At 49.7% G+C, this 21234-nt stretch overlaps 1 protein-coding gene across 1 annotated transcript in view; it reads right to left on the reverse strand.

The window, feature by feature from the left end:
• RNF40 (ring finger protein 40) overlaps window positions 1-21234 on the reverse strand; it is a 37248-nt gene that overhangs the window by 11712 nt on the left and 4302 nt on the right. Inside the window, exons 2-13 of the mRNA XM_062512351.1 lie at window positions 19711-19861; window positions 17243-17392; window positions 14581-14693; window positions 13566-13712; window positions 12599-12673; window positions 11489-11608; window positions 10431-10610; window positions 7427-7562; window positions 5890-6011; window positions 4569-5035; window positions 2996-3113; window positions 1027-1176 (exon numbers count right to left, since the gene is read on the reverse strand). Of these exons, the coding sequence (XP_062368335.1) occupies window positions 1027-1176; window positions 2996-3113; window positions 4569-5035; window positions 5890-6011; window positions 7427-7562; window positions 10431-10610; window positions 11489-11608; window positions 12599-12673; window positions 13566-13712; window positions 14581-14693; window positions 17243-17392; window positions 19711-19861 (1929 nt within the window). The remainder of the gene's footprint in view (window positions 1-1026; window positions 1177-2995; window positions 3114-4568; window positions 5036-5889; window positions 6012-7426; window positions 7563-10430; window positions 10611-11488; window positions 11609-12598; window positions 12674-13565; window positions 13713-14580; window positions 14694-17242; window positions 17393-19710; window positions 19862-21234) is intronic.

Genomic DNA, 21234 nt, shown 5'->3' on the forward strand with positions numbered 1-21234 from the left:
CCCACCTGTCTCACCTGTCCCTCCTCACCTGTCCCTCCTCACCTATCCCATGTGTTTCTCCTCACCTATCTCACCTGTCCCAGGTGTTTCTCCTCCCCTGTCCCAGGTGCTTCTCCTCACCTGTCTCACCTGTCCCAGGTGTTTCTCCTCACCTGTCTCACCTGTCTCACATATCCCAGGTGTTTCTCTTCACCTGTCTCACCTATCCCAGGTGTTTCTCCTCCCCTGTCCCAGATGTTTCTCCTCACCTGTCCAAAGTGATTCTCCTCACCTGCCCCACCTATCCCAGGTGTTTCTCCTCACCTGTCCCACCTGCCCCAGGTGTTTCTCCTCCCGTCCCAGATGTTTCTCCTCACCTGTCCCAGGTGTTTCTTCCTCACCTGTCTCACCTGTCCCAGGTGTTTCTCCTCACCTGTCTCACCTGTCACCTATCCCAGGTGTTTCTCCTCACCTGTCCCACCTGTCCCAGGTGTTTCTCCTCACCTGTCCCGCCTGTCCCAGGTGTTTCTGCTCCCCTGTCCCAGGTGTTTCTCCTCCCCTATCCCAGGTGTTTCTCCTCACCTGTCCCACCTGCCCCAGGTGTTTCTCCTCACCTGTCTCACCTGTCACCTATCCCAGGTGTTTCTCCTCACCTGCCCCACCTGTCCCAGGTGTTTCTGCTCCCCTGTCCCAGGTGTTTCTCCTCCCCTATCCCAGGTGTTTCTCCTCACCTGTCCCACCTGCCCCAGGTGTTTCTCCTCCCGTCCCAGATGTTTCTCCTCACCTGTCCCTCCTCACCTGTCCCAGGTGTTTCTCCTCACCTGTCCCAGGTGTTTCTCCTCACCTGTCCCACCTGCCCCAGGTGTTTCTCCTCCCGTCCCAGATGTTTCTCCTCACCTGTCCCTCCTCACCTGTCCCAGGTGTTTCTCCTCACCTGTCCCAGGTGTTTCTCCTCACCTGTCCCACCTGCCCCAGGTGTTTCTCCTCCCGTCCCAGATGTTTCTCCTCACCTGTCCCTCCTCACCTGTCCCAGGTGTTTCTCCTCACCTGTTTGGTGGCCGCCAGCCGTCGCTGCAGGTGCTCGATCTGCTCCTCGCTCAGCCGCAGCCGCCTCAGCGCCTCCTCGTCCGCCAGCTTCTTGCTCTCGCGCCGCTCGCGCTCCTCCAGCTCCCGCCAGCGCAGCCGCAGCTCCTCCAGCTCGTTAATTAACCCGTAATTAGTCACTAATTAATCGCTAATTAGCCATTAGTCAGTCATTAATGGGCTAATGAATTACTAATAGTTAACAGGAAGGATTAATGGCAGGGAACAGTTCTGGCAATGCTCCCGCCAGCGCAGCCGCAGCTCCTCCAGCTCGTTAATTAACCCCTAATTAGTCATTAATTAGCCATTAATTGCTCATTAATTGGGTGATTGATGCAATAAAGTGCGCCAGTTCTACAGCACTAATTACCACCCAATTAGCATTAATTAACATTCAATTATTTGCATTTCTGCATTGCTAATTAGCCCTCGTGCCTCATTAATGGCACCAATTATCACCCAATTAGCATTAATTAACATTCAATTATTTACATTTCTGCATTGCTAATTAGCCCTCCTGAGTCATTAATGGCACCAATTATCACCCAATTAGCATTAATTAACATTCAATTATTTACATTTCTGCATTGCTAATTAGCCCTCGTGCCTCATTAATGGCACCAATTATCACCCAATTAGCATTAATTAACAATTATTTACATTTCTGCATTGCTAATTAGCCCTCGTGCCTCATTAATGGCACCAATTATCACCCAATTAGCATTAATTAACATTCAATTATTTGCATTTCTGCATTGCTAATTAGCCCTCGTGCCTCATTAATGGCACCAATTATCACCCAATTAGCATTAATTAACATTCAATTATTTACATTTCTGCATTGCTAATTATCCCTCCTGAATCATTAATGGCACCAATTACCACCCAATTAGCATTAATTAACAATTATTTACATTTCTGCATTGCTAATTAGCCCTCGTGCCTCATTAATGGCACCAATTATCACCCAATTAGCATTAATTAACATTCAATTATTTGCATTTCTGCATTGCTAATTAGCCCTCGTGCCTCATTAATGGCACCAATTATCACCCAATTAGCATTAATTAACATTCAATTATTTACATTTCTGCATTGCTAATTAGCCCTCGTGCCTCATTAATGGCACCAATTATCACCCAATTAGCATTAATTAACAATTATTTACATTTCTGCATTGCTAATTAGCCCTCGTGCCTCATTAATGGCACCAATTACCACCCAATTAGCATTAATTAACAATTATTTACATTTCTGCATTGCTAATTAGCCCTCGTGCCTCATTAATGGCACCAATTATCACCCAATTAGCATTAATTAACATTCAATTATTTACATATCTGCATTGCTAATTAGCCCTCGTGCCTCATTAATGGCACCAATTATCACCCAATTAGCATTAATTAACATTCAATTATTTACATTTCTGCATTGCTAATTAGCCCTCGTGCCTCATTAATGGCACCAATTATCACCCAATTAGCATTAATTAACATTCAATTATTTGCATTTCTGCATTGCTAATTAGCCCTCGTGCCTCATTAATGGCACCAATTATCACCCAATTAGCATTAATTAACATTCAATTATTTACATTTCTGCATTGCTAATTATCCCTCCTGAATCATTAATGGCACCAATTACCACCCAATTAGCATTAATTAACAATTATTTACATTTCTGCATTGCTAATTAGCCCTCGTGCCTCATTAACAGCCAATTAACCCCTCGTTAACAGCTGCACTGAGGTTGATCGCTTTTACCAACTAATTAGCACTAATTAACATTTAACCACCCCCATCCCCCCCCCCCCTCCAGTTTTCCTGCCGACCCCCAATTAACAATCAACACCTCGTTAACCCTTCATTCAAACTCCAGCCCTCTACGCGCGCGCGCGCGCGGGACCTCGTTAGCGTTAATTAGCGCTAATTACCTCGGCCTTGCTCTTCCTCTCGGCCGCCATCAGCGTCACCTTGTCGCGCTGCTCCTTGGGCGCCGATTTGTACATGTCCAGCAGCAGCTTCATCTCCTTCTGGTTCTCCTGCGCCTTCCTGGGGTAATTAACGCCTCATCTGCATCTCATTTGCATATTCAGAAAGGACATGCCCCATTAAAGGCCACGCCCCCCCACCCCGCTCCAATTCCCATAAAAATCGGGTGAAAAATTCCCCGAAAAATCGCCCCCAAAATTTCACCTCTTCCTGCTTCACCTGTGCCTCCCTTGCGGTAATTACCGCCTCGTTTACATCTCATCTGCATATTTGGAATGATCACGCCCCACTTTAGGACCCGCCCTTTCTATGCCGCCGAAATTGCCACAAAAATTGGCCCCAAAAGACCCCAAAAATCACTCCCGAAATTCCATCTCCTTCTGGCTCTCCTTCGCCTTCCTGGGGCAATTAATGCCTCGTTTGCATCTCATTTGCATATTAAGAGCGGCCACGCCCCATTTGGGTGGTCTCCCCTTTTTTATTTCGCTGAAATCGCCACAAAAATTGACCCAAAACGCCCCAAAAGTCACCCCCAAAATTCCATTTCCCGCGCCTCCCTGGGGTACTCAATGCCTCATTTGCATATAATTTGCATATTCAGAGTGCCCCGCCTTCTTTTTTCCGCTCCAATTCCCTTAAAAATTGGGTGGAAAATGCCCCAAAAACCACCCCCAAAATTTCATCTCCTGGTTCTCCTGCACCTTCCTGGGGTAATTAGTGCCTCATTTGTATCTCATTTGCATATTCAGAATGATCCCATCTCAACTCGGAATTACCATCTCATTTGCATAAGCACACACGTAAAACAACTCCAAAATCCCAGAAATGGCCCCAAAATCTTTAACCCCTCCCATCCCTCATTAACATAATATCATTTGCATAAATGCATCCTAATTACCATCTCATTTGCATAAACAGGGCTTTAAAACTATTTTAAAATCCTAAAAATCCCCAAAATATCCCAAAATCTTTTGCTCCTTCCACCCCTCACTAATACAACAATCTCATTTGCATAAGCACGCCCTCATTACAATCTCATTTACATAATGTGCCCCCCATCATCACCTCATTTGCATGCATCTCATCACTACCACTTCATTTGCATAAACACACAGGTAAAACTTCTCCAAAAATCCAGGAAATGTTCCCAAATTCTTTCACCTCTCCCACTCCTCATTAACATACTCATTAACATAACCACACCCTCATCATCACCTCATTTGCATAAGCACTGCTTTAAAACTGCTCGCAAATCCCAAAAAATGCCCCCAAAATGTCCCGAAACCTTTCACTCCTCCCACCCCTCATTAACACAATCACCTCATTAGCATAACCACCCTTCATTACCATCTCATTTACATAAAGTGTACCTTATCACCATCTCATTTGCATAAACACACCTTTAAATCTCTTCCCACATCCCCCCGAAATGTCCCAGTCCCCCCAGGATCTTCCACCCCTCATTAACGGAATAGCCCTCATTTGCATAACCACGCCTCATTTGCATAAACTCACTTGAGCTCCGCCCTCAGCTGCTTCAGCACCTCCGAGTCTTTCTTCTTCCCCTCCTCAGGCCCCGCCCCCTTGGGCCGCTCTCGCCCCTCCCCCCGCCCCCCAGGGGGGCGGGGCCTGGGAGGGGGCGGGGCCGGGGGCGGCTCCTTGGGGTGGGGGCGTGGCTGAGGTTGGGGGGCGGGGTTCGGGGTGGGGGAGGGGCCGGGGATCGCTTCTTCCTCTTCCTCTTTTAAAGGGGGAGGGGCAGATTTAGGGGGAGGGTCTTGGGAGGAAGGGGCGGGGCCGGAAGCGGCCACACCCTCCTTGTCGTCGGAAGGGGGAGGGGCCGGGGTGGGGGGAGGGGTTTCTTCTGGGGGAGCGGCAGAGCTTGAGGAGGGGGAGGGGCCTGAGGAGGAGGAAGAAGATGTGGGAGGGGGTGGGGGAGGGGCTGGGCTGGGTGGGGGAGGGGCACCGCTGGCCTGGAGGCGGAGCTGGAAGAAAAAAGGGGCGGGGTGAGGGGGGACACGCCCATTTAAAGAGGACACACCCATTTAAAGGGAACACTCCCCATTAATGGAAAGTTTAAATTTAAACCACGCCCACACAAACCCCACCCACCCTCTTAAAGGGGCCACACCTGCTTTAGCCACACCCCTTTAAGAGACCACACCCATTCTTAAAGGCACCGTGTCCCATTTTTAAAAGCATTGCCCCTTTAAATGACCACACCCATTCTTAAAGGGACCATGCCCCACTTTTAGACAACACACCCCTTTAAGCCAGGGACCAGCAAACACTTTTAAGATGGCCACACCCCTTTGAGCCCCACCCACAGTCTTAAAGGTGCCACACTCTTAAAGGGGCCACCCCCCTGGAGTTTTTGTGCCACACCCCTATCCCAGGTAAGGGCACACCTGGGCACGGGGGGGGGGGGGATGGGAAGTGCCTGATGTGCTCCAGGTGTGCCCAGTTGTGCTCAAGTGTGTCCCAGTTATCTCAGGTGAGTCCCCAGGTGTTCCAGGTCCCTCCCAGTTACCCCCAGGTGAGCTCCCAGGTGACCTTCAAAGTCCCTCTGAGATGCTCCCAGCTCCCTCCCAGGTGTTCCAGACGAGCTCCAAGGTGACCCAGGTGAGCTCTCAGGCACCCTCAAATATCTCAACTGAGTCCCCAGGTGCCCCAGGTATCTCAGGTGAACTCCCAGGTGTCCCCAGGTATCTCAGGTGAGTGCCCAGGTGTCCCCAGGTATCTACGGTGAGTCCCCAGGTGTGCCCAGGTATCTACGGTGAGTCCCCAGGTGTGCCCAGGTATCTCAGGTGAGTCCCCAGGCGTGGCCAGGTGAGCTCACCTTGCCGATCTCGGCCTGCACCTCGCGCAGTTTGCGCTTGTAGCGCTGCACGTCCCCCTTGAGCTGGTGATTGTGGTTCTGCAGGGAACTGATCAGGTGACGCATCTCCCGGTTAATGGGGCCTGCAGGTGAGACAGGTGAGGGACAGGGGAGAGACAGGAAAGGGACAGGTGAGAAGTGAGAGACAAGGGAACCCAGGTAAGACAGGTGAGGGGCAGGAATGGGGAAAACCCCGATTTTGGGGGTCCCAGGTGTCCCCGTGTGACCCTCAAGCGTCACAGCTGTGCCCAGGTGAGCCAGCAATGCCCCCCCCAGGTGTGCCCGGGTGTGCTGTTCCTCACCTGCCCAGGTAACCCAACGCAGGTGTGCCCAGGAGATCCAGCAATAACCCCCAGGTGTGTCCAGGTGCACCTCATGTGCCCCCAGGTGCCCCCAGCTGTACCCAGGTGTCCCCAGGTGTATCCCAGGCGTGCCCAGGTGGCCCCAGATGCCCCCATGTGTATCCAGGTGTATCTCATGTGCCCCCAGGTATATCCCAGGTGCCTCTGGGTGTGCCTAGGTGTACCCAGGTGCCCCCGGGTGTGCCCAGGTGCTCCCAGGTATGCTCAGGTGTATCCCAGGTGCCTCCAGATGTATTCCAGGTGTGCCCAGATGCCCCCAGGTGTATCCCAGGTACCCCCAGATGTTATCAGGTGTATCCCAGGTGCCCCCAGGTGTTACCAGGTGTATCCCAGGTGCCCCCAGGTGTATCCCAGGTGCCCCCAGGTGTATCCCAGGTGCCCCCAGGTGTTACCAGGTGTATCCCAGGTACCCCAGGTGTATCCCAGGTGCCTCCAGGTGTTACCAGGTGTATCCCAGGTGCCCCCAGGTGTTACCAAGTGTATCCCAGGTGCCCCCAGGTGTATCCCAGGTGCCCCCAGGTGTTACCAGGTGTATCCCAGGTGCCCCCAGGTGTATCCCAGGTGCCCCCAGGTGTTACCAGGTGTATCCAAGGTGCCCCCAGGTGTATCCCAGGTGCCCCCAGGTGCCCCCCAGGTGCCCCCAGGTGTTACCAGGTGTATCCCAGGTGCCCCCAGGTGTATCCCAGGTGCACCCAGGTGTTACCAGGTGTATCCAAGGTGCCCCCAGGTGTTACCAGGTGTATCCCAGGTGCCCTCAGGTGTATCCCAGGTGCCCCCAGGTGTTACCAGGTGTATCCCAGGTGCCCCCAGGTGCCCCCAGGTGTATCCCAGGTGCCCCCAGGTGTTACCAGGTGTATCCCAGGTGCCCCCAGGTGTATCCCAGGTGCCCCCAGGTGTTACCAGGTGTATCCCAGGTGCCCCCAGGTGTATCCCAGGTGCCCCCAGGTGTATCCCAGGTGCCCCCAGGTGTTACCAGGTGTATCCCAGGTGCCCCCAGGTGTATCCCAGGTGCCCCCAGGTGTATCCCAGGTGCCCCCAGGTGTTACCAGGTGTATCCCAGGTGCCCCCAGGTGTATCCCAGGTGCCCCCAGGTGTTACCAGGTGTATCCCAGGTACCCCAGGTGTGCTGTCCTCACCTGCCTGCTCGTTGGCCGCCAGGTTCTGCTCGAATTCGATGCGCAGCATCTCGTACTCCTTGCGCACCTGGGCCAAGGTGTCCTCGAGCTGGATCACCTCGGTCCGGAGCCGCTTCTGCACCCCCAGCTCGTCACTCTAACGGGAAAAAACAAATTGGGCTCAATTTCCAAATTTTCAGAAATTTTAGGAATTTTTTTTCAATTTTTTTCAGATTTTTTTTCAGTAATTTTTTTTAAATTTTTTTTTTAAACTTTCAGTAATTTTTTCATAATTTTTCATTATTTTTTTCTCCAAATTTTTAGGATTTTTTTTCTGTAATTTTTTTAGATTTTGTTTTCAATTTTTTTTCTGTTTTTTTGGCAATTTTTTAGAATTTTTTTCCAATTTCTCAGGATTTTTTCTGCAATTTTTTCAGATTTTTAAAAAGATTTTTAACAGGTTTTTTTTGGTAATTTTTTAGAATTTTTCTGGAATTTCTTAGGATTTTTTTCTGTATTTTTTTCAGATTTTTAAAAAGATTTTTTAACAGCTTTTTTTGGTAATTTTTTAGGATTTTTTTTCCAGTTTCTTAGGATTTTTTCTGTAATTTTTTTCAGATTTTAAAAAAATTTTTTTTTTTTTTTTTTTTTTTTGTAATATTTAAGGATTTTTTTCCAGATTTTTAGAAGTTTTTCTGTAATTTTTTCAGATTTGTTCCCAAACTTTTAGGATTTTTTTGGTAATTTTTCAGGATTTTTTTCAAATCTTTTAAGATTTTTTCCGTAATTTTTTCAGATTAAAAAAAAAGGTCATAATTTTTTTGGTAATTTTTTTAGGATTTTTACCTGTTTTTACAATTTTTTTCTGAATTTTTTTCAGATTTTAAAATTTTTTTTAACAGCTTTTTTGGTAAGTTTTTAGGATTTTTTGGTATTTTTTTCAGATTTTTAAAAAATCTTTTAACAGTTTTTTTTGTAACTTTTTAGGACTTTTTTCAAATTTTCTAGGATTTTTTTGGTCATTTTTTTCCAACTTTTTTTTTCAATTTGTTTGTTGTTTTTTAAAAAGTTCTGGGACGTTTTCAATTCGTTTTTTTCAGAATTTTCAACAAAATTATTTCTGAGATCTTAAAAAAAAAAAGTCCAATTTTTTTCAGGGATTTTTGTGAATTTTGCAAAATTTTTCTGCAAATTTTCCTGCAATTTTTTAAAATTATTTTTGGGGATTTAAAAATTTTTTAAAACTTATTTTCCCTTTTTTTCCTCAAAATTACTACTGAGATTAAAAGAAGCTTTTCCATGTTTTTCAGGGATTTAATTTTGGATTTTTTCGGGGGAGGACTGGAATTTTTAGAAAGATTTTCTGAGTTTCAAAAAACTTCTCGTAGTTTTTCTTTCCAGATTTCTTCTTGCTTTTTTTTTTTTTTGAGTTTTTAAACAATTTTAAAAGGTTATTCAAAAAAATCTATCTTTGAAGTGTAAAAAATTAATTTGATTTTTTAACCAGTTTTTAGAAATATTTTTTTTTTAAGTTGATTTTTTTTTTTTAGGAGTTTTTAACGGAGTTTCTTTTTTAAATAAATAACTTATGAGATTTAATTTTGAAATTATTTGGGAATTTAATGTCCCCTGGACCATCCTCAAAATGGCGCCAGCGGCCATCTTGGATGAGGAATGATGGGATTGATGGCACTGGGAGCCATCTTGGATGAGGAATGATGGGATTGATGGCACTGGCAGCCATCTTGGATGAGGAATTATGGGATTGATGGCACTGGCAGCCATCTTGGATGAGGAATGATGGGATTGATGGCACTGGCAGCCATCTTGTTTCAGGAATGATGGGATTGATGGCACTGGCAGCCATCTTGGATGAGGAATTATGGGATTTATGGTACTGGCAGCCATCTTGGATGAGGAATGATGGGATTGATGGCACTGGCAGCCATCTTGGATGAGGAATTATGGGATTGATGGCACTGTGAGCCATCTTGGATGAGGAATGATGGGATTGATGGCACTGGCAGCCATCTTGGATGAGGAATGATGCGATTGATGGCACTGGCAGCCATCTTGGATGAGGAATGATGGGATTGATGGCACTGGCAGCCATCTTGGATGAGGAATGATGGGATTGATGGCACTGTGAGCCATCTTGGATGAGGAATGATGGGATTTATAGCACTGGCAGCCATCTTGGATGAGGAATTATGGGATTTATGGCAGTGGCAGCCATCTTGGATGAGGAATGATGGGATTGATGGCACTGGGAGCCATCTTGGATGAGGAATGATGGGATTGATGGCACTGGCAGCCATCTTGTTTCAGGAATGATGGGATTGATGGCACTGGCAGCCATCTTGGATGAGGAATTATGGGATTTATGGCACTGGCAGCCATCTTGGATGAGGAATTATGGGATTGATGGCACTGGCAGCCATCTTGGAGGAGGAATGATGGGATTTATGGTACTGGCAGCCATCTTGGATGAGGAATTATGGGATTGATGGCACTGGCAGCCATCTTGGATGAGGAATTATGGGATTGATGGCACTGTGAGCCATCTTGGATGAGGAATTATGGGATTTATGGCAGTGGCAGCCATCTTGGATGAGGAATGATGGGATTGATGGCACTGGCAGCCATCTTGGATGAGGAATTATGGGATTGATGGCACTGGCAGCCATCTTGGATGAGGAATGATGGGATTGATGGCACTGGCAGCCATCTTGGATGACGAATTATGGGATTTATAGCACTGGCAGCCATCTTGGATGACGAATTATGGGATTTATGGCAGTGGCAGCCATCTTGGATGAGGAATGATGGGATTGATGGCACTGGCAGCCATCTTGGATGAGAAATTATGGGATTTATGGCACTGGTGGCCATCTTGGATAAAGAATTATGGGATTTATGGTACTGGCGGCCATTTTGGCTCAGAATCCATGGGATGTAAATGACCCCAAACTCCCCCAAAAGCCCTGGGTGACCCCTGGTGACACGTGGGGACACCTGCGCTCACCTCCATGTGCTCGATGTGGCGCAGGTGGCTGTTCTTGGTGGCCAGCAGCAGCGCCCGCGCCTCGTCCAGCTGCGTCTTCACCTGGAGGCTCTCGTGGTAGAGCAGCGAGAACTGGGACTGCAGCACCTTGTACTCCAGAGCCTCCTTCACGGCCTCCTCAGGGAGTGAGCGCAGAGCCACCTGTGCAGGGAGAGGTGTCACCTGCAGCACTGCTTGTCACCTGTGTCCACATTATCACCTGGGTGGCACCTGCAGCTCTGTCACCTGTGTCCCCAGTGTCACCTGGGTGTCACCTGCAGCTCTGCCTGTCACCTGTGTCCGCAATGTCACCTGGGTGTCACCTGCAGCTCTGTCACCTGTGTCCCCAGTATCACCTGGGTGTCACCTGCAGCTCTGCCTGTCACCTGTGTCCCCAGTGTCACCTGGGTGTCACCTGCAGCTCTGCCTGTCACCTGTGTCCCCAGTGTCACCTGGGTGTCACCTGCAGCTGTGTCTGTCTCCTGTGTCCCCAGTGTCACCTGGGTGTCACCTGCAGCTCTGCCTGTCACCTGTGTCACCTGGGTGTCACCTGCAGCACTGCTTGTCACCTGTGTCCACATTATCACCTGGGTGTCACCTGCAGCTCTGTCACCTGTGTCCCCAGTGTCACCTGGGTGTCACCTGCAGCTGTGTCTGTCACCTGTGTCCCCAGTGTCACCTGGGTGTCACCTGCAGCACTGCTTGTCACCTGTGTCCACATTATCACCTGGGTGTCACCTGCAGCTCTGTCACCTGTGTCCCCAGTGTCACCTGGGTGTCACCTGCAGCTGTGTCTGTCTCCTGTGTCCCCAGTGTCACCTGGGTGTCACCTGCAGCTCTGTCTCCTGTGTCCCCAGTGTCACCTGGGTGTCACCTGCAGCTCTGTCACCTGTGTCCCCGTTGTCACCTGGGTGTCACCTGCAGCTCTGTCACCTGTGTCCCCGTTGTCACCTGGGTGTCACCTGCAGCTGCGTCTGTCCCCAGTGTCCCCAGGTGTTCCCCAAGGTCCCGAATGTCCCCAGGTGTCCCCCAGGTGTCACCTTGAGCCGTTCCTGTCCCCTGACCGCCGCCTGCAGCTCCAGCTGCAGCTTCTCCAGCTCGGCCATGCGGGAATTGGCCAAGTCCTGGTTCCCCTCCAGCTCCGCGTTCAGCATCTCAAACTGTGGGGAAGAAACACCCCAAAATCTCGGGATTCACCCCAAAAATCCCACTGGAATTCCAGCTTCAAAACTCCCCAAAAATTCCCAAAAAAATTCCCAAAAATCCCCCCAAATTTCCCTCAAATTTGGCCCAAATCCATCGAAATTTCACTCTAAATCCATCCCAAACCTGAGATCAGCACCTCAAACTGTGGGAAAAACACCCAAAAATCCTGGGATTCGCCCCAAAAATTCCACTGGAATTTCAGTTTCAAAATTCCCAAAAAATTCTGGAAAAAAAACCCCCAAATTCCACACAAAAAATTCATCCGGATCTCCCCAATTCCACCCAAAATTCCCCCAAATTCTCCCCAAATTCCCCTTAAACCTCCAAACTCCCCATTTTTCCTAAAATCCCCCCAAATTCCCAAAAATTCCCCAGAAACCTCCCTCAAATCGCCCAAAATTCCCAAAATTTTCCCCAAATCCCCCTTAAATTCTCACAAATTTCCCCCTAAAATTCTCTCAAATTCCCAAAATCCTCCCATAATTTTCCCAAATTTCCCCAAAATTCTCCTTCAAATCCCTCCAAATCTTCTTGAAATCCCCCAAAATTTCCCCAAAATTCTCAAAATCTCCTCCCCAAATTCCTGGATTTTTCCAAATTTCCCTAAAATTCACCCAAACCTCCCCAAAATCCTCGAGCCCCTCCCTCAAATTCCCAAAAACTCATCTCCACATTGCTGGAAATTCCCAAATTTCTCCCAAAATGCCCCAAATTCCCCCTTAAAATTCCTAAAGTTTTCCTAAAATTCCCCCCAAAATATCCCCAAAATCCTCCCAAGTTTTCCCCAAATTCCCAAAAATGCCTCCCCAAATTCCCAATTTTCTCCCAAATTTTCCCAAATTTCCCCCAATTTTACCCGAATTTCCCCAAATCTTCCCAAATTTCCCCCAATTTTACCCGAATTTCCCCAAATTTCCCCAAATTCCCCCAGATTTCCCAGGTACCTTCTGCATGCTCAGGGTGATCTGACCCCCCTGGAAACCCCCGGAGCTGCCGGAGCCGTAGGAGCCTGAGGTGAGCTGGGGACAGGTGAGGACAGGTGAGACAGGTGAGAGACCGGAGAGGGACAGGGGAGGGACAGGTGTATCCCAGATGTGCCCAGGTGTGTGCCAGGTTTGCCTGAGGTGCATTCCAGATGAGTCCCAAGTGTACACAGGTGTGTCTGAAATCTCTCCCCCCCCCCCCCCCCCCCCCCCCCCCCAAGTGTGCCCTAGGTATGCCCAGGTGTGCTCAGGTAACCCCCAGGTATGCACAGGTGTGTCCCAGGTGTTCCCAGCTGTGTCCCAGGTGAGCACAAGTGTACCCAAGTTTGCTCCAAGTGAGCACATTTGCATCCAGGTGTGCCCCAAGTGTGCCAAGATGGGTCTGAAATCCCCCCAGGTGGGCCCCAGGTGCGTCTAAAATACCCCCAGGTGTGCCCAGGTAAGCACCGGTGTGGCCTAGGCATATCCAGGTATACCTAGGTGTGCTCAGCTGTACCCAGATGTCCCCAGGTACATCCCAGGTGACCCCAGGTGTACCCCAGTGCGTTACCTGCTCCTGTGCCTCAGCTGGGTGTCCCCAGGTGTACCCATGTGTACCCCAGCTGTACCCAGGTGTCCCCAAGTGCGTTACCTGCTCCAGTGCCTCAGCCGGGTGTCCCCAGGTGTACCCCAGGTATCCCCAGGTGTGTTACCTGCTCCAGTGCCTCAGCCAGGTGTAGCCACGTGTACCCCAGGTGTACCCAGGTGCGTTACCTGCTCCAGTGCCTCAGCCAGGTGTACCCAGGTGTACCCCAGGTGTACCCCAGGTGCGTTACCTGCTCCAGTGCCTCAGCCAGGTGTACCCACGTGTACCCCAGGTGTACCCCAGGTGCGTTACCTGCTCCAGTGCCTCAGCCAGGTGTCCCCAGGTGTACCCCAGGTGCGTTACCTGCTCCAGTGCCTCAGCCAGGTGCCTGTCCAGCCTGCCCTCCCTCTTGCGCAGTTTGGCGCTGTCCCACTGCAGCCCCTCCAGCGTCGTCCCCATCTCCAGAACCTTCGTCTCTGCTGAGCTGGCCTTGTCCTGCAGCTCCGCCAGCTGCGACAGGTGACACCGACACAGGTGAGATGGACAGGGGACATGGACAGGTGAGACAGGAGAGATGGACAAGTGAGACCAGACAGGTGAGACAGGGGAGGGACAGGTGAGATGGGACATGGACAGGTGAGACAGGGGAGAGACAGGGGAGATGGACAGGTGAGACAGGGGACAGGTGAGAGACAGGAAAGGGACAAGTGAGACAGGGGACATGGACAGGTGAGACAGTAGAGAGACAAGTGAGACGGGGGACACGGAGAGGTGACACAGGGGAGAAACAGGGGAGACAAGGGACATGGACAGGTGAGACAGGGGAGATGGACAGGTGAGATGGGACACGGACAGGTGAGACAGGGGACAGGTGAGAGACAGGTAAGGGACAAGTGAGAGAGAGGACATGGACAGGTGAGACAGGAGAGACAGGTGAGACGGGAGAGACAGGTGAGACAGGGGACACGGACAGGTGAGACAGGGGACATGGACAAGTGAGACCAGACAGGTGAGACAGGGGAGACAAGGGAGAGACAGAGGAGATGGACAGGTGGCACAGGTAACAGGTGACACTCAGGTGACACACAGATCACACAGGTGTGACTCAGGTGACACACAGGTGACACACAGGTGACAAAAGTGACAAGTGTGACACAGATGACACGGAGATCACACACCTGACGCTCGGGTGTGACTCAGGTGACACACAGATCACACAGGCGACATCCAGGTGTGACACAGGTGACACACAAATTACACAGGTGATACAGATCACACAGGTGATACAGATAACACAGGCGACACAGAGCCCACACGGGCGATACTCAGGTGACACACAGGTGACACTCAGGTGCGACTCAGGTGAGTGCCCAGGTACCTCCAGCGCCTCCCTCTGGTGTTTCTCGTGCAGGTGCTGAGTCAGCTCCTGCAGCCGCCGGTGCTCCCGCAGCAGCTCCCGCAGCAGCTCCCGCCCGGGCTCCGCCAGCTCCGCTGCAGCGCCACACCCAAAATCACCCACACTCACCCCAAAAACAGCCAATTATCCAACCCAGAAATCCCAAAAAACCCCCCAAAAATCCCACTAAAAATCCTCCCAAAAAATCCCAGAAAAATGAACCCAAAACTCCCCCAAAATCGGGGCCCCGCAGCAGCTCCCGCCCGACTCCGCCGCAATTCCAGACCCAAAATCGCCCGCGTTCGCCCCAAAACCAACAAATACCTGGGAAAATCCCCCAGGTGTGCCCCAGGTGCAACCCCTGTGTACCGCACGTGTAACTCGGGTGTATCTCAGGTGTATCTCAGGTGTACTCGCCCCTGGCGCTCAGGTGCGTCTCCAGGTGTATCTCAGATGTATTTCCCCCAGGTGTATCTCAGGTGTAACCCCTGTGTATCCCAGGTGTAACTCGTGTATCCCAGGTGTTACCCCTGTGTATCCCAGGTGTATCCCAGGTGTACTCACCCCTGGCTCTCAGGTGTGTGTCCAGGTGTAACCCCTGTGTAACTCAGGTGTACCCCAGGTGTATCTCAGGTGTACCCCAGGTGTAACCCAGGTGTATCCCCCAGGTGTATCTCAGGTGCACCCCAGGTGTATCTCTCCCCCAGGTGTATCTCAGGTGTACCCCAGGTGTATCTCAGGTGTATCTCTCCACCAGGTGTATCTCAGGTGTACCCCAGGTGTATCTCAGGTGTACCCCAGGTGTAACTCAGGTGTATCTCTCCCCCAGGTGTATCTCAGGTGTACCCCAGGTGTACCCCAGGTGTCTCTCAGGTGTACCCCAGGTGTAACCCAGGTGTATCTCTACCCCAGGTGTATCTCAGGTGTACCCCAGGTTTATCTCAGGTGTACCCCAGGTGTATCTCAGGTGTATCTCTCCCCCAGGTGTATCTCAGGTGTACCCCAGGTGTCTCTCAGGTGTACCCCAGGTGTAACCCAGGTGTATCTCTCCCCCAGGTGTATCTCAGGTGTACCCCAGGTGTCTCTCAGGTGTACCCCAGGTGTATCTCAGGTGTATCTCTCCCCCAGGTGTATCTCAGGTGTACCCCAGGTGTCTCTCAGGTGTACCCCAGGTGTAACCCAGGTGTATCTCTCCCCCAGGTGTCTCTCAGGTGTACCCCAGGTGTATCTCAGGTGTACCCCAGGTGTACCCCAGGTGTATCTCAGGTGTACCCCAGGTGTATCTCAGGTGTATCTCTCCCCCAGGTGTATCTCAGGTGTACCCCAGGTGTATCTCAGGTGTACCCCAGGTGTATCTCAGGTGTATCTCTCCCCCAGGTGTATCTCAGGTGTACCCCAGGTGTCTCTCAGGTGTACCCCAGGTGTAACCCAGGTGTATCTCTCCCCCAGGTGTCTCTCAGGTGTACCCCAGGTGTATCTCAGGTGTACCCCAGGTGTACCCCAGGTGTATCTCAGGTGTACCCCAGGTGTATCTCAGGTGTATCTCTCCCCCAGGTGTCTCTCAGGTGTACCCCAGGTGTATCTCAGGTGTACCCCAGGTGTATCTCAGGTGTATCTCTCCCCCAGGTGTATCTCAGGTGTACCCCAGGTGTCTCTCAGGTGTACCCCAGGTGTATCTCAGGTGTATCTCTCCCCCAGGTGTATCTCAGGTGTACCCCAGGTGTCTCTCAGGTGTACCCCAGGTGTACCCCAGGTGTACCCCAGGTGTATCTCTCCCCCAGGTGTATCTCAGGTGTACCCCAGGTGTATCTCAGGTGTACCCCAGGTGTATCTCAGGTGTATCTCTCCCCCAGGTGTCTCTCAGGTGTACCCCAGGTGTATCTCAGGTGTACCCCAGGTGTACCCCAGGTGTATCTCTCCCCCAGGTGTATCTCAGGTGTACCCCAGGTGTACCCCAGGTGTATCTCTCCCCCAGGTGTATCTCAGGTGTACCCCAGGTGTATCTCAGGTGTATCTCTCCCCCAGGTGTCTCTCAGGTGTACCCCAGGTGTAACCCAGGTGTATCTCTCCCCCAGGTGTATCTCAGGTGTACCCCAGGTGTATCTCAGGTGTACCCCAGGTGTACCCCAGGTGTATCTCAGGTGTACCCCAGGTGTACCCCAGGTGTACCCCAGGTGTACCCCAGGTGTATCTCTCCCCCAGGTGTATCTCAGGTGTACCCCAGGTGTATCTCAGGTGTATCTCTCCCCCAGGTGTATCTCAGGTGTACCCCAGGTGTATCTCAGGTGTACCCCAGGTGTAACCCAGGTGTACCCCAGGTGTATCTCAGGTGTACCCCAGGTGTATCTCAGGTGTATCTTTCCCCCAGGTGTCTCTCAGGTGTACCCCAGGTGTAACCCAGGTGTATCTCTCCCCCAGGTGTATCTCAGGTGTACCCCAGGTGTCTCTCAGGTGTACCCCAGGTGTATCTCAGGTGTACCCCAGGTGTATCTCAGGTGTATCTCTCCCCCAGGTGTATCTCAGGTGTACCCCAGGTGTATCTCAGGTGTATCTCTCCCCCAGGTGTATCTCAGGTGTACCCCAGGTGTATCTCAGGTGTACCCCAGGTGTATCTCAGGTGTATCTCTCCCCCAGGTGTACTCACCCCTGGCGCTCAGGTGCGTCCCCAGGTGCTGCAGCCCCCTCTGGACCCTGCCCAGGGCCCCCCCCAACCTGGCCACGGCCTCGGGGGCGAAGCTCAGCCTGGGGGGGGGAGGGGCGGCGGCCACGCCCTCCTCGGGCCCCGCCCACGGCTCTGCAATTAACGGGGCGGGGCTCGTTAGCGCTTTATGCAAATGAGCTGGAACCCCCCCTCGCTTCCCCCCCAAAATTCCCAGAGTTCCCCAAAATTCCCAGAGATCCCCAAAATTCCCAAATCTTCCCCCAAAATTCCCAAAGTTCCCCAAAATTCCCAAAGCTTTCCCCAAAATTCCCAGAGTTCCCCAAAATTCCCAGAGATCCCCAAAATTCCCAAATCTTCCCCCAAAATTCCCAAAGTTCCCCAAAATTCCCAAAGCTTTCCCCAAAATTCCCAGAGTTCCCCAAAATTCCCAGAGTTCCCCAAAATTCCCAAATCTTCCCCCAAAATTCCCAGAGTTCCCCAAAATTCCCAAATCTTCCCCCAAAATTCCCAAATCTTCCCCCAAAATTCCCAAAGTTCCCCAAAATTCCCAAAGCTTTCCCCAAAATTCCCAGAGTTCCCCAAAATTCCCAGAGCTCCCCCAAAATTCCCAAAGTTTCCCCAAAATTCCCAGAGTTCCCCAAAATTCCCAGATCTTCCCCCAAAATTCCCAAAGCTTCCCCCAAAATTCCCAGAGTTCCCCAAAATTCCCAAATCTTCCCCCAAAATTCCCAAATCTTCCCCCAAAATTCCCAGAGTTCCCCAAAATTCCCAAATCTTCCCCCAAAATTCCCAGAGTTCCCCCAAAATTCCCAAAGCTTCCCCCCCCAAAATTCCCAGAGTTCCCCAAAATTCCCAGAGCTTCCCCCAAAATTCCCAGAGTTCCCCAAAATTCCCAAATCTTCCCCCAAAATTCCCAAATCTTCCCCCAAAATTCCCAGAGTTCCCCAAAATTCCCAGAGTTCCCCAAAATTCCCAGAGCTTCCCCCAAAATTCCCAGAGTTCCCCAAAATTCCCAAAGCTTCCCCCCCCAAAATTCCCAGAGTTCCCCAAAATTCCCAGAGCTTCCCCCAAAATTCCCAGAGTTCCCCAAAATTCCCAGAGTTCCCCCAAAATTCCCAAATCTTCCCCCAAAATTCCCAGAGTTCCCCCAAAATTCCCAAATCTTTCCCCAAAATTCCCAGAGTTCCCCAAAATTCCCAGAGTTCCCCAAAATTCCCAAAGCTTCCCCCCCCAAAATTCCCAGAGTTCCCCAAAATTCCCAGAGTTCCCCCAAAATTCCCAAATCTTCCCCCAAAATTCCCAGAGTTCCCCAAAATTCCCAGAGTTCCCCAAAATTCCCAAAGCTCCCCCAAAATTCCCAGAGTTCCCCAAAATTCCCAGAGTTCCCCAAAATTCCCAAAGCTCCCCCAAAATTCCCAAATCTTCCCCCAAAATTCCCAGAGTTCCCCAAAATTCCCAGAGTTCCCCAAAATTCCCAGAGTTCCCCAAAATTCCATCCCAAATTTTCCCAGGACTCCCCCTGAACCCCTCCTTAATCAGACACTGTTAATTAATGCTAATTAATGCTAATTAATGCTAATTAGCGGTGATTTATGCAAATCACAGCACACATTTCCCTCCCAAAATCCCCAAATTTCCACCCGAAAAATCCCAAATTTCCCCCAAAATCCCCCCCAAAAAATCCCGAATTTCCAACCCAAAAATCCCAAGTTTCCCCCAAAATTTCCCCCAAAATCCCCAAATTTCCCCCAAAATTTTCCCTAAAAGTCCCAAATTCCCCCCCCCAAAAATCCCAATTTTCCTCCAAAATGTTCCCCAAATTTCCTGACAAAATTTCCCCCAAAAATCTCCAAAATTTCACCCAAAATTCCCCAAATTTCTCCTGAAATCACCGAATTTTCCCCAAATTTCCCCCCAAAAATCCCCAAATTTCTCCTAAAATCCCCAAATTTTCCACAAAAATCCCCAAATTTCCTCTAAAATCCCCCCAAAAAGCTCAAATTTCCCCCCCCAAAATCCCCAAATCTCACCCAAAAAAATCCCAAATTTCCCCCAAAATTTCCCCAAAAATCCCAAATCTCCCCCCAAAAATCCCCAAATTTTCCCCAAAATCCCCAAATTTCTCCCGAAATCCCCAAATTTCCTCTAAAATTCCCCCAAAAATCTCAAATTTCCCCAAAATCCCCCTAAGAATCTCAAATTTCCCCCCCAAAATCCCCAAATCTCACCCAAAAAAATCCCAAATTTCCCCCAAAATTTCCCCCAAAATCCCAAATCTCTCCCCAAATATCCCCAAATCTCCCCTGAAATCCCCAAATTTTCCCCAAAAACCCCAAATTTCCCCCAAAAATCTCAAATTTCCCCCCCCAAAATCCCCAAATCTCACCCAAAAATATCCCAAATTTCCCCCTGAATTTCCCCAAATTCCCCCGCTCCCCTCCCCCTCTCACCTGTCCTCTCGGGGTCCCCGGGGGGGTCCGGGGGGGGCTCGGGGGGGTCCCCGGGGGGGTCCCCGGGGGGAGGGGCCGCCCCTCCCCCACCCCCGGCCCCTCCCCCGTCCCCATCGCAGCGACGGAGCAGGGCCTGGACCTCGGAGTCCAGCTGGGCAGGAAAGGGTTAAAACCGTCCCCAAAAATCCCCAAAATTGACCCAAAATGAACCCCAAAAATCCCTAAAAAATCACCACAAAAATCCCCAAAATTGACCCAAAATGAACCCCAAAAATCCCTAAAAAATCACCCCAAAAATTCCCAAAACTGACCCAAAATGAACCCCAAAAATCCCTAAAAAATCACCCCAAAAATCCCCAAAATTGACCAAAAATGAACCCCAAAAATCCCTAAAAAACCACCACAAAAATCCCCAAAATTGACCCAGAATGAACCCCAAAAATCCCTAAAAAATCACCCCCAAAATCCCCAAATTTGACCCAAAATGAACCCCAAAAATCCCTAAAAAATCACCACAAAAATCCCCAAAATTGACCCAAAATGAACCCCAAAAATCCCTAAAAAATCACCACAAAAATCCCCAAAATTGACCCAAAATGAACCCCAAAAATCCCTAAAAAATCACCACAAAAATCCCCAAAATTGACCCAAAATGAACCCCAAAAATCCCTAAAAAATCACCACAAAAATCCCCAAAATTGACCCAAAATGAACCCCAAAAATCCCTAAAAAATCACCCCAAAAATCCCCAAAATTGACCCAAAATGAACCCCAAAAATCCCTAAAAAATCACCACAAAAATTCCCAAAATTGACCCAGAATGAACCCCAAAAATCCCTAAAAAATCACCCCAAAAATCCCCAAAATTGACCCAAAATGAACCCCAAAAATCCCTAAAAAAATCACCCCAAAAATCCCCAAAATTGACCCAAAATGAACCCCAAAAATCCCTAAAAAATCACCACAAAATCCCCAAAATTGACCCAAAATGAACCCCAAAAATCCCTAAAAAATCACCACAAAAATCCCCAAAATTGACCCAAAATGAACCCCAAAAATCCCTAAAAAATCACCCCAAAAATCCCCAAAATTGACCCAAAATGAACCCCAAAAATCCCTAAAAAATCACCACAAAAAATCCCAAGAATTGACCCAGAATGAACCCAAAATCCCTAAAAAATCACCACAAAAATCCCAAAATTGACCAAAATGAACCCCAAAAATCCCTAAAAAATCACCCCAAAAATCCCCAAAATTGACCCAAAATGAACCCAAAAATCCCTAAAAAATCACCCCAAAAATCCCCAAAATTGACCCAGAATGAACCCCAAAAATCCCTAAAAAATCACCACAAAAATCCCCAAAATTGACCCAAAATGAACCCCAAAAATCCCTAAAAAATCACCACAAATCCCCAAAATTGACCCAAATGAACCCCAAAATCCCTAAAAAATCACCACAAAAATCCCCCAAAATTGACCCAAAATGAACCCCAAAATCCCTAAAAAATCACCCCAAAAATCC

Source organism: Cinclus cinclus, chromosome 36 (genome assembly GCF_963662255.1).
Source record: "Cinclus cinclus chromosome 36, bCinCin1.1, whole genome shotgun sequence".
NCBI lineage: Eukaryota > Metazoa > Chordata > Aves > Passeriformes > Cinclidae > Cinclus > Cinclus cinclus.